At 37.2% G+C, this 13,984-nt stretch overlaps 3 protein-coding genes across 3 annotated transcripts in view; 1 reads left to right on the top strand and 2 right to left on the bottom strand.

Moving 5' to 3' along the window:
* Positions 1–1,479: 1,479 nt before the first annotated feature.
* On the bottom strand, positions 1,480–2,327 carry SARC_04503 (hypothetical protein; the record flags this gene model as incomplete). Its single annotated transcript, XM_014301674.1, has 2 exons — positions 1,480–2,250; positions 2,313–2,327. 2 exons carry the CDS (start codon positions 2,325–2,327, stop codon positions 1,480–1,482), a joined length of 786 nt encoding a protein of 261 aa, XP_014157149.1.
* A 2,933-nt stretch (positions 2,328–5,260) lies between these two features.
* On the bottom strand, positions 5,261–12,437 carry SARC_04502 (guanine nucleotide-binding protein G(I) subunit alpha-2). Its single transcript, XM_014301673.1, has 7 exons — positions 12,232–12,437; positions 11,714–11,844; positions 11,329–11,510; positions 10,527–10,684; positions 9,386–9,644; positions 7,296–7,449; positions 5,261–5,515 (listed from the first exon to the last, which is right to left on the bottom strand). Exons 2-7 carry the CDS (start codon positions 11,829–11,831, stop codon positions 5,328–5,330), a joined length of 1,059 nt encoding a protein of 352 aa, XP_014157148.1. The 5' UTR covers positions 11,832–11,844; positions 12,232–12,437; the 3' UTR covers positions 5,261–5,327.
* An 877-nt stretch (positions 12,438–13,314) lies between these two features.
* The window catches only part of SARC_04501 (hypothetical protein), a 4,982-nt gene continuing 4,312 nt past the window's right edge, over positions 13,315–13,984 (top strand). Inside the window, exon 1 of the mRNA XM_014301672.1 lies at positions 13,315–13,688. Coding sequence (XP_014157147.1) covers positions 13,573–13,688 — 116 coding nt within the window. The 5' untranslated portion in view covers positions 13,315–13,572. The remainder of the gene's footprint in view (positions 13,689–13,984) is intronic.

The following is a 13,984-nucleotide window of genomic DNA, read 5'->3' as shown; positions in this document are numbered from 1 at the left end:
GTGTGTGTGTGTGTGTGTACACGTGTGTGTGTGTGTGGGGTTTATATATATATATGCGATATAGAAGAATGTGCACTTTTTTGTTGTACATTTTTAATACAAGTTTTAGTGTGGCAAAGCTGTCCGATGGTTTAGTTTATCGATTTATTCAACGTCGCACAAATTGGAATGCTGTATTTTTGTGTAGCAACAGTCATTCTCATAAGTGCATCACCAATGCATAAACTGTCTATAGAATATGGCGCACGTACGATCCCTCGTCATGCTATGGTTGCTTTAAATGTAACCACACATTGTGGAGGAGAATTTCAAACGGCAATTGGCCTATAAGCAAACCGACTATGCCCCAGAAGCTGGTTGGGGCATCTGCTGAGTGCTGGTACAAAATTTCCTCTCAAAGTTGAATGAATACTTGGTGATACAATCTGTAAATACCATAATGCCTACGCTAGAATTTTGCTGTCGATCTTAGGCAGTAGAGTGAGTTGGAATTCGAGGTGTTATCTAAAAATATACTTAGACAATCGCGTTTCGATCTAGAAAGACATTTTATTTAAGATTGATTGCGCAATAGGTCTTGTCGTCCGTGAGGTTTTCAGACGTACTATACAACTTTTTGCAGGTGTCGTCACACAGTCCTAAATGGAAGACTAGCTGATTAGCTACCCAAATTCTGGACAGGAGGGTCGTATTACCTACCTATTGGATGTCCGCGCCATATAGTTGTAGATGAGTAGGGAAGGTCCTTAACTTGATGTCGAGGTATATACATATATAGTTCAGCAATCTGCCATATTATATTATGATTTCTTCCAGGGGCAGTACGATGGACTCAACCCTGCAGAAGCGCAACTTGAAAAAGCCAGTGTACATCATCTGTATCAATGGTTGCTACACGTACACATCAATTACCTAATAACAAATGCTGATGATTGTATGGTACGACAGCTGCATTCTAGCCTGTACACATATTTTACGAGATTCGTATCTAGCGTGTCACGATTTATATATCAAAGCAGACAGTCAAGTTGGGCAAATACAATATTTATATGCAGGCCTGACAGAATTGTAATGTGTACAAAGGCTATCATACTCGCGGAATAGACTTGTGTGTGACGCGGATTGCACCATAACACCCAGCAATTCACTTCACTACATACGTATGCTACAACGTATTCGACACATAATGATACCAAAACTTAATTCCCTCAAGTCTTTTATCAAATATCCCTGTTACGAGCACATTCCGTTGCGACGGAACGGATTTAAGTAAACTCGCGGTGCAGATTCACCTGCACAACACGTGCGAGAAGTGCAGTTTAAAGACTATCGATGACGAAAATTTTGAGAGCTACGGTGTTCACAAGATTGGTATCTCATGCTACTCTTTGCTGAATTCTTTATTGGGGACTTCTGTTTCTGATCACGATATTCTTACACTAAAAGCACATACATATACGAAAATAAAAACGTGTATAGTCAAAGGACTTTCGCAGCTTTTCTCACAGAGCAGCCCAGACTAGTGTGGCTTTCTGTCGTGGGCAGGTAGCGACCAAGATACCTGTATTCATAATATTGAAAACTTGCCAGTTGCAAATTCGAGTTTGCGACATGTGTATCGGCTGTGAATGCCTCGCGGAAGAGCGCCTCGCCACTGTCAATTCCAGTGGCTCGAAAAAAGTCCCCTTGGAAAGGGTAGGCAGCATGATATTCTCCACCCTCCGCACTGAAGATGGGTATAATTTTGACCGACGCCTGGGTATCTGCAAACAATTGCAAACGTTCCTGACACACGCCAAAGGTCTGGTATCCTTGCTGACCGTAACAATGCAAGTAAATACTGTCGGTTAGTGCCGATATCGTTGTTGCTTTTTCGATAGCGCTGGCGCCTGTGGAATCATCCAGATAGCCCAGATAGGCACCAAGTGGCATTGATTTGCCACGTGCGGTTAGGTTGAACGTCTTTATTTCTTGCAGCAGAGCAGCAAAATCTGCATACTTCACATCGGCATCAGGGTAGTGCCAGAATTCGACCTCCGTGAGCAAGCCGTCGAACTGCTCACTAGAGGCATGTGCTGCCAGATACTCCCCGATTCTTTTAAAATCTTGCAATACTGCACCAATTGCGTTCACCTCTACCACCCCATATCGCCGCACATGTTGTATGAAATCGGCTAGTTGTTCGGTTAGTACTGGGTGCGGGAGTATGCGGTGCAAGTCGTAGAGACTCAGAGATTTTATTGAGTGCGCCTGTATGAAATGAACAAGTGCGTTTACTTTGCATGGGTCTGAAATGATCGCACCGAACAAACCCGTTTCGGTGACATCGTAGGGACTCACATACATTCCTCGCACTGGCAGACTCTCAATTTCTGGAGAAAGTGACCCGGCTGTGCTATCAATAGTAAGGCCAATCACTGCAGACAAAATTGTCAGCCATGAAACACCGAGAAAAAGCAAAAGACGTAGACGTTGCATATTTTTAAAAAAATACTATGTTTGAATAATGCATTGTTGGAAAGCCCTCGTTATATACTTACTATACTTGAACTTTGTAGTTGCCAATGTAGATCGTCCACGCACAACTTGCATAGTGCAAACGGTGCAAACGGAGGAACGATGAAACATGTTTCACTTACATAGACGTAGATGAACCTAAATTGAACAGTGGATGTACGTTTTTGTTCGTGATAACTTACCTCGCCTCATAGCAGTATCGAGTTTAAATTATAATGATGGAGTTTGGTCGCTGCTGTCAATTGATTCATACGCTGGCATAAAATATTTCTGCGACAGTTGTTGATGTATAGAGAAGCAATCAGATTTGGCGCTGTGCAAATCACGCATAATATTTCACACACTGCCACTTTAGTACGACCAGCATACCGGGATCTATCGTTGTTGTTGATTGCGAAACAACTACGTTCTATTAAGTCAGCAATTCTCGTACTAGACACAGTGTGCTGCGGCCAGTTTTCCATATACCACAGTACTCTATGTACATTTGTATCATGGTTATTGTCCGCTGCTTGACACTATATCGTTTAACTATGAAGTCCATACCCAGAATATCTTTTAAGAGCGTTACTGACTATCATGGCGGTTGGTTATTCGAGAAGATACGTGGAGAACGGCTGCTCAGGCAAATGCTCCGTAAGTTCAATCGTTCAAAATATAAAACCACAAGCAGTGCTCAAAAAATATCTTGGAGTGATTTGAGTCAATGCATTTCTTGACCGTTTTTCGAAGTCGGTGACTTCGAAACGAGTATATAGACTCAAGACACGCTGCAGCTGCATGGACGAGCGCTGTGACTGTCGCTGTTGCTGAAAGGTCCGATATCCTGGGATGTTTCTAGCCAATTCAAGGATAGTGGGATATACTGGATTGATCAAACATAGCGTTGCACATCCAAAAGCGGATCATTGATAATTATACCAGAAGAGTTTATTCAGTAATACTGGGCGTAGGGTAACCTCGTGCATATGGGCTCTTTCCGCTATGCTTTAAATACATTTGAGATGCAACGTCGCTCTCATAGGCAAATAATCAAGCTGAGATTTTTCAACTTCCGCGGAAGGCTGCGATGTATGAACATCTTTCTGGGATGTTTATTTGAACATTCTCGTAGTTGTGTACTTCTTTTTAGGCACATATATACATAGTGACACATAATCGATTCAAGCGATTTAAGTTCGTATCAGAATCGTACACCCCAAGATTTACTACTTCCTTGCAGTAGTAATCAACGGTACCGAGAAAAATCATCGACACCGTGTCTACTCATTGACGCTATTTTTATGTTTATCTAGTCTTGATACATTTATGTTCTGATCACTGCCTACTAAACTGTACACAAGAGAGGAGATAAGTTTACACCAGGATTGATATACATGCGAGTCCTAAACAACATCGCCTTTTTTTAAATTGGTATATCCAGTACCCACTGCTTCCTGTGGTTATATTTGTGCACAACTGCACTTTGTCATTAGTGTTTGGATAGCCAATAGAAACGAATCGATAATACACATTTGCTTTTTGGTATCAGACCAATTTTTGAACTTGCACAATGCTGAATGGTGATTGCTGAATGCACACTCTGCTGCAGTGTCTTTTTATATAAATGACCAGCGGCGGTTCGTCAGGTAGCTTCGCTCATAGTTGTCTGACACAAAAAGTCAGTTTATTTTTTAGAGAATATATATGGCAGCTTCATACATAGATGTAGGTATCGAACAGGTATCCTATATTATACATAAATTTGATATCTCTAAAACATCTCCAACTACGTTAACCATGAATCCGTTATTGCACCTATGTCGTCGATGTGTGCTAAACAAAAATCTCGGGAGATATTGAAAGATTTAAGTATTGTCTCACGCGAACAGAACCAGCCGCGGTGTGCGAACCCATTAATCATCGGTCGAATCACAATGGACGAAACAAGAGGTTCGATAAGTCGAGGCCTTGTCATCATAGCAATAAGACTTGACATGTGTTTAGAATGCACATTTGGAGGCCACCTAGAGCTTTAAATCGTCAAACCGAAGGAAACAAGAAGGTTCGCAACGGCGAGATCATTCCATAACAGCAATAAACTCGACAGAATGTGCAAAGTACGTTTAGAGGTCACCCAAAGCTCGAGTATGCCCATGAGATTTGGAAACTGTAATTGGCGAGCCGGAGGTGTTGTAGCCAACGTGTACACTCTCTGCCCACACTCCGAAGGCAGCCTTGAGCAACTGCTCTTGGCTTTTGCATCTCCAGCAGACGCAGATGATAGCGCCATTAACAGCATTTGATACGTACTGGAAGTAGCTACACACCCAAAATACGGTATTGAGGGAGGATACATATTACCAGCATGTATATATTTGCAATCAAACACGTGTTTGAGTACAGAGCAAACGGCCCATTTTGAAACAGGAATGTTCGTAGGTCCCTGATATGTTGATAGCATAAACGGATTTGGACCACATGTTAAGTGACATCATTGATAAACGAAAGGTCCGCCAAATATTGAACAACGGTTCATGTGTGTACAGCAAGATATTAACCAAACTATACATAAAGAGTAAGCAGCAAGGCTTTGGCATAGCAACATAGGATTAAATGATAACAATAGTTATCTGTAGGGTATATAATTACTACAAACAAGTACGAAATAGGTAATCTCAGCGTATTCATATGCAAAGCTTCACACCTCCATCTGATCGTACGAAGATCTAAGCTATATTGACATACAAATTAACAAACAGACTTGCGTTGCAGCGATCAACTAGGTGTGCTACCAGATGATTTTATATTTAAGTCGGGGTAAACCTGATTTACAAAAGTCCGCAATCTCGCAGATTGTTTTGAATAATTATATCGGTTACTGCGTTGAAGACGAACTTGACATTGTCTGTATCGGTAGCACAGGTAAACTGAGTATACACCTGCTTCTCTTGCGAGCGGTTGAGCGCTTCAAATTTCGATCGAATATACGCAGAGGCCTCAGAGTAGTTATCTCCTCCTGTATAGAATAAAAATATGTGTGATGAGCTATAGCTTCAATTATGATTGTAAGATGGCGGTCGAATCATTCATTCCTTCATTCATACATACATACTATATATATAAATATTAGTTTAAGTATATATAAATCGATAAATATACATTTATAAAAATATCAATCTATACAAATTTATACAATCCATTACATTCATACACATATATATCGTCTTTATAAAAGATTATCTCCCCTATATATGCCACACGCTATGAATCAAGGGTAGACTAGGGATATCTATATGTCTACACCAGTGGTCTAGGGCATGGTAATCACATGAACACAACCTATGACCTAATGTCTCACCAAGGTCATGCGTATATCTATTTTTATATATGTATATACAACTCGATATATAAATCTAAACGCAACTACAATTACAACTACAACTATATATCTATAATGAATGTATGTATGTATGTGTGCATGTATATATATATATAAATATAATTAAATATAAAATATAATATGTATGTATATAAATATATATGTGTGTGTGCACGTGGTGTATAAGCGTATATACAGTTGTACATACACACACATATATATATGCATAACCATATAAATAAAGATATATATATATATATATGTATAATTGCATACAAGTGTATACACACACAAACATATATATATATATAAATATATATAAAAATCTATACATATATATATAAGCGTGTGTGTGCGTGTGTGTGCGTGCGTGTGTATGTATATATAAATATACATAAATTTATACATTTATGTATATGAAAAATATAAACATATATATATATATATGCGTGTACATATACATTTACACATGTATACATTGTATATATGTACACATACACACACATAACATATATGCAGATACATACACCCATATACATACATATATATACATTTGTAAATATATACAAATAAAAAAACAAATATGTATATATATATAGATATAATATAAATATATATACGTGAGTGTGTCTCTCTCTCTGTTTGTGTGTTTATATGAATATATATGAATGCGACTATATACATACATACATATATATATATAGATGTATATGTACGTATTTATGATTGAAACCCTAAATTTGAGTATATACATATATGTCAATAGATATTTATATATTTATTTGTTCATATACTGTATACATATAATATGTCCAGACAGATAACATAAGATATATTTACATACACTAATTCCCATGTGGATATATAGATATATACTTTTGCATATGTATAGACATATGTTTGTGTGCATACATGGGTGTGTGTTTGTTTGTATGTAGATATATACGTATACTTATATATATCTATATGTGTGCGTGTCTATGCATTTCCGTATGAATGAATGCATGTATGTATGTATTCATGTATATGCGTTGTCGGTCGCAGTGCAAAATGTATATCTATTTTCTGCCTTGCATCACACGCATCGTCGGTCGCAGTGTATCTATAGCTATGGTATACTTTCCCTAGACACGAACTCGCGGCAGTCACAGGCAATTCACTCATCCTGGATAACATGACAAAATCGAATTATGGTATTTCTGGATCCCCAAATATAATATTTAAACACAAGATATACACAAATGACGCACAGATGTATGGTATAGATCCGAGCCATGTGAGAGAATACTCGATATAGAACAAAAGTGGATTGCACCAGACGTATCAACGTATACAGCAAGCGATTATCACATTCAAACCAAACAGAATACATCCTCACCGAAATTCGTAAACAATAGAAATTGGTTTCATAACGTACCTGTGTATTCCGGGAAACATTGTGCTAAGGGTGACGTCAGGATCTTGAGTTTTAATAAATCAGTTTTGTTAAGGAACAAAATGATTGAAGTGCGCTCGAACCATTTAGAGTTGCAGATCGAGTCGAAAAGCTTGAGGGACTCGTGCATTCGGTTCTGTAAGAAGAATAAAAATGGGATTTGGATCTGTGAATAGCAGTCATAAAGTTCTACAACTATTAAAATGAACAGTGCATGGTGTTGTCTGAAACATAAAATATTTCGTGAATGCCGACAATTTAAGTACAAGAATAGACCAGTACGACGAACGATTTTTTAAACTCTAATACGATCGAGTATGACACGGAAAGGAACAATAAAGCATACATCTAACTCTTTAGACATATATATGCGACTGTCTATAATATAAATATCATAACAAGAATAAAAATATACATGTATTGAAGTATGTGACGGAACAAAGATGTATGTAGATGTACGAATGAATATAGACAATCACATCATTTTAAAAATACAATATTTATGAGAATGCACTTAACAAACCCATTCAACCCAAGGAAGAAGAAAAATAGCGATACAAACTACAGATAAAAGGTATGTTTTACTCGTACTATATAAGCAGACAGACACACAACACGAAAACAAGCGGCAGGAAGTATATTTTCCAGATTGTATAACATTGCACCCAATTGGATTCGTACACGTGTACGTTTACATATTTAATTGTCATACATCAATATATAACCTCTGAATCTACGGTCAATTAGGAACAAACATGCTTATTTTAAGATATGAATGCATTCAGAACAATCGTTGTACATATCATACAGAATTGATTAACTGATAAAATCATGCATATTTGCACATACTGATAAAACTATACGTATCCCTTAAATAAATATTAAACTTATACACTACAAAAGCATTCACTTTGTAGACACGGTGTATACCGTAAATACTAGACCAGCATATATGTCTGCGCGTAAAAGGCACTATTAGAAATATGACGAAATAGATACGTATACATCAACGACCGAAATATGTTCATGTATTTACATTATATATAGGCATACACTTTCACACACACATATACATCTTCAAACAAATACACAGAACGAGTCTATAAAATATGTATACATATACATATAAAAACACAAATACAGCTATATATATATATTTATAGATATATATACTAGTGTGTATGTGTGTGCGTGTGTGTATTTAAACATAAATAAATGTATACATGTATATACCTACATATACGATACTATATAGATATGTAAATATATAACGTATTTATACTTGTATCCTATCTTTTCGACATCCATAATTATATATATATAAATACATATAATATATACATATATCAAACATATATGTATTTATGTGTGTTTGTTTGCGTATGCATTCATACATGCATGTAATATATGTATATATATATGTATGTATATATACACATATACGTATGTATGTATATATACATATATATATGTGTGTGTGTTTATATTTATGCATAGATGTATGTAAATAGATATATACAGAGATACGATGAATATATATATAGATACATCGTTATATATTTACATATACATATATTAATAAATACGTACATATATATATATATATATATATATGCGAGTGAGTGTGTGAGTGTTATCTTTAAAAATATGCATGTAACATAATATAGATAATCGAACAATCCGATACTATATTATATGAAAATATAGGTAGTGGAGTAGTCGAACAGCTCGAAATTAAAAATACATCAAGATAATTGATATTTTCAGGACTATATATTCATAAGCCCTATTATATTTTTTACAAGTAAAAAAAACACGCTTCATCTGATACTTTGTTATCAATTAGTGGCGCTAACCAGTTTCGATCTACCCTCCCCACCCACACCTCATGTATTTTAGACAGTCACAGCTAAGCACTCTCCGTATTGAATAGCGGGTATACTCGCATACAAGGTGTGTTTCCATGGCAAAAGTAAACACAAACCAAATAATCCACCCACACCAGTACACGTACACACTGGCAAACGGGAAAAGACGCAATATACACACGCACGCACAGAACACTGACATGCCTGAGACTCGTCTTCTGTCAGCATAAGATCATATGCACTTAGAGAGACACAGAAGATAATGGCGGTCACGTTCTCAAAACAGTGAATCCACTTTTTTCTCTCGGATCTTTGACCTCCGACATCGAACATCCGGAACTGTAAATTTTTATATACGAAATTCGTCTCGATAATTCCGGTGGTTTTGATACGGGATCGCAGTACATCCTGATCGGTGGGCATGTACTCGGGTGCGGCGATTCGGTCAATATCATCGAAATAACTGTAATGAAGAAACATCCCAATTCGTTAATATATGTATATGATAGCCAACATCTCCGATTTTCTAAGAAGTGTCTCCTTGTTCTAAGAAGTTCCTCCTTGCCCACACAGTAGACTAAGAATATAAGCATTAACCCTAGCCAGATAGTACACATTGTGGTAATACTAATGAGAAATATATCAGGTAGAGTGCATGGATATTGATTAATACCACGCATCTGCTATGAAAGCATTCAGACAAATCCATAGTCCTTCATAATTATTTGCGTATAGCGCTATTCTTTAGAATAGTAAATATCGACCACGACTGGTAATTTGATGCTCTTCACAAACGGTACCAGCCCATAAATAGCCCATGCGCAGACAGGATAAAATGAAGTCCAATTATGTACGGTACAGACAAGACAAGCAGCGTGTGCATGAATAGATGCACAAGCTTAGACACACTTTTCAACATAAGACCACTTTTGTCTGAAGGCTGAAACCATTGTTAAATAACCAATAAGCGTACAACAACAAGACACGGGCAAAAAAATGTTAATCATTACTAGAAAAGAACTTATCTCTAAACTCTCGCGCTGAGATATGTCGAAGCCAAACTAAAACTTCTCGATACACATACGTAGCATCGTTCGTTCCCTTACAACATAAATTTAAAATTAAAAAAAGACTGTGACATTGTGTTTTTCCTATTTCTTTTACCACGTAGCAGACGGCCAGCCACTACATGTATATAAAAAAGACGCCGCCAAAGGTAAAAATCACGAAAGACAGAAACAATATAGAGAAATTGAAACATAAGGAACCACGTACACATAAACTACACATAGTAGGCATAACAAGAATTACTTTCGGAACAATCAGAACCCTACATTGTACATACTATTTGGCTGAATCGTTGAGCTGGAACTCTTTCTGGCGCGTGTAGGCCTCTTGTACAACAGGACACGCCCAGAGTTCTTTGATTGCATGTGCAACTGGCTCTCTCATGCCAACACCCTCGAGATTCTCACCCAGATCCAACATCTCCGCTTCGTATTTCTACAAGTCGATTACAATCAGTCAATTAATCAATCAATCAGTCAACCAGCAAATCAAACATTCATTCAACTACTCACCATCCATCCGTCCATCCATGCATTCATTCACTCACCCTCTATCAATCTCAATTTTACGCCCCAATTCGTTTAAAAAGCGATTTTACGTGAAGATATACGCCATATACTGTGTTCATCTTCCATTTAATGCTATATGATAGTAAAAGCAATCCCGCTACCGAGTTCCAGTTGAACAACCCTAAAACTCCCACAGTTTAAAGACTATCATGACTACTAGCTTGCTACTATTCTAATATCCTGCTTATGATGAATCTTCGCCGTCGAACTATCGATTAAAGTAACTTGATTGTCTAATAGCCTCTTTTGACTAACCGTAGGTAACATTGAACTACAAGTGACTTGTAGATGCACTTTGACGATAGTGATTGAAGATTGCAGAGGACTTGTAGAGGCACTATGACGATAGTGATAAAATAAGATTGCAAAACGAGCAAAGGAGTAGCTTTGAATACAACAAATGCACGATCAGTGAAATATACACAACTTTCGTATGTGGGGAAGTATCTGGCATAAGCTACTACGGGTGATATAAACCAAAAAAGCCAACCCCTTCGTATGTATACACACCTTCACATCTTCGGGAACCTCCAGGCCCAGTTGAGGAAACGCCCTAAGAATAGTTTGCATACAGAATATCGTATTATCGTATACAACATCGCGGAATTGTAAGCACTCTTCCTTAGAGAAACCATTCTCGTGAATGATTTTCATCTGCTTCACGACAGTGGACTTTCCGGACTCTCCGGCACCTAAGTAAGAATTAAAATGATATATAGGATATGATATGAGCTATAAAACAGTGGTCAATCCACGCGGCTAGACTATACAGATTGTCACTCAAAAGTCGCTTTTAATTACAGGTTAGCACGCTAGTAACAAAAAGGCCTCCAATCTGCAATACACCCTGAAAATGAAACCACTTACAAATAAAAATCTGTCAAATATGACCTACCTAATAGTAATAGCTTCACCTCATTGCGAAGTTTATCTTTCTCGGCCTTCAGCTGATTATCCAATTGCTTGTTCTTGTCGAAGGCGTCTTTGTCTTCACTAGATATCCCGCACCCCATGTTGCCTTATGTACTACAATGGACAAAGCCAAAACAAGGTGCGTGCAAAGATAATTCAGTACAAATCATATAACCTGATTTCAATTAAAGGCAGGCGAGGAGGGAAACCCTCAGATGTACAGTGGCCTATATATAGCTGGCAGATCTGAAACCTAGGAGGTTTTGAGTATTTCAAGCTATATGAACACTTCACCAGCGAATAAACTCCTATCGACAAATAAAAACTACATAACTATATGATAGCGAAACTCAAAGTGGATGTATTGATAGCTGACAGGAATTAGTTGAATAGGATGTCTGCTTGCGAGGATGCGTTATTCGAAGTACAAGTTTGGTCTGAGAAGTGCATGCTAACTATTCGATTCTTCACTGTAACGTTCATGCTAACTTTTCTTCTTACCAAGGAGTTAAGATACCAACGAGGGCTAATTACACCAACAGGCGCGTACACTAAAGCGGCTATCCAGGCGCACAATATCGTGAGTGCCGCACACAAGGAGCTGTACGCGGGTTACTATTGCGCAGAAGGGTCTACTACACTATCGAACACGGATCGTTCTGTTCTTATTAACTTATTGTTCAATTCCTGGTAATTTTGGTTGCTTGTGAAGTGTTTGTCAGTTGATACTTCGAGACTTCGAGTGGCTATAAACTACGGTGGACTGAGTGGTCTGGGGAAACAATCTTCGGTAGCCCCGTTCGTGCAAAATCGAATAGGATAATTCAATTTACTTAAAAAAAGTCAAATTAACGACCGTATCATACGCATTTGCGACGCGGATTTTTAACGGGGAACACCTAAAACAGTGTCTCCACATTCCCCAATTCTCATAGAGACAACCAAAAAAATTCTGGACTGTGATCGGAGTCTATTGATAAACTATAAATAGACTAGTTTTAAAAAAAATTGTTGCTGACAATGACATATTTATCTAATACAGTTCTCAAAACGAGTAGATTGTCCCAAAAAGTTAAATTCATAATGATACACTAAAATTTGTGTCTGGCCTACCAAAAAATAAATTGGTCCTTGTTTCTTCAGGTCAATTCTAATCTGCCTCCCGAAATGAAAAAAGTGAAAGTAGACCAAGAGAAATGATGTGAATTTGGACCAAGCATATGAGGAACCCGAAGACAGTTTTGATATGAATGGAGTTAAGGACAGTTGAGATTTGAGAATATCAGGTATTTCTACCCAACCTGTTTCCCAATCGTTTCGGTGCAATCAGGAGTAAAACCTTTATTTTTTACCGAAATCGACTTCAATTTTAATTTTAATCGATTCGTATTGGACCGCTATTATCCGCATTTTCGGAAAAAGATACGAAACTAGTTTCTGAAAGGTTCATAATTAGTTTCTGATACGAACACTACGTTTGTACTAGTTTACACTTTTCTGGAAACAAATTACAAAAGTTCTATTTATAGAACTATTTTAAAAATAGACTGCATATTCTCCAAGGCGGTTTTCTCGAGATTCATACAATGGTGTTTCCTCTTTTATTTACTGTGTAGTGAACACGAGAGAAAATAGAGGTGTGTTTGTTTAAATGCACACGTACTATTTACACGTAAGTATAGTAAATACACAGTATACATACCCGTAATCTGTGGAATATACACTCCTACACATACACACAAAATCACTGCACACTGTACCTACGAAACCGTCTGAAATAGTGTAAACAAGTGTATATATAAATAAAGCTTTAAAGTGTAGATTGAATCGTAAGCAGCAACCATGTCAGGGTCGTTACCACCACAGTTGATGCAATACTTTGCACCCAGACTAGCATTAGAGTATAAACCACCTGCCGATAAATTACCACTGGATAGAAAGCATGTGGAACTCACAGGGTATGTGAATTTATCTACATTACTCGCGTAACAGTTTTATTAAGTTCGTGTCGCATTATACAGCGTGCACCACTTTACGTTACAAAGGTGAGATCGGGATCAGTATATATATATATATGTATATATATATATATATATATATATATATATATATATATATATATATATATAGTAGTATAGTATATATACTACTACTACGTACGTACGTACGTTACGTTGTTACGTTACTACTACTACTACTACCTACCTACGAACTAACGTACGTACGTACGTTAGTTAGTAGTTAGTAGTTAGTA

This window comes from Sphaeroforma arctica (assembly GCF_001186125.1).
Source record: "Sphaeroforma arctica JP610 unplaced genomic scaffold supercont1.255, whole genome shotgun sequence".
Classification (NCBI taxonomy): domain Eukaryota; class Ichthyosporea; order Ichthyophonida; genus Sphaeroforma; species Sphaeroforma arctica.
The sequence above is the reverse complement of the archived record's forward strand: the minus strand, read 5'-3'. Positions and strand labels throughout refer to the sequence as shown.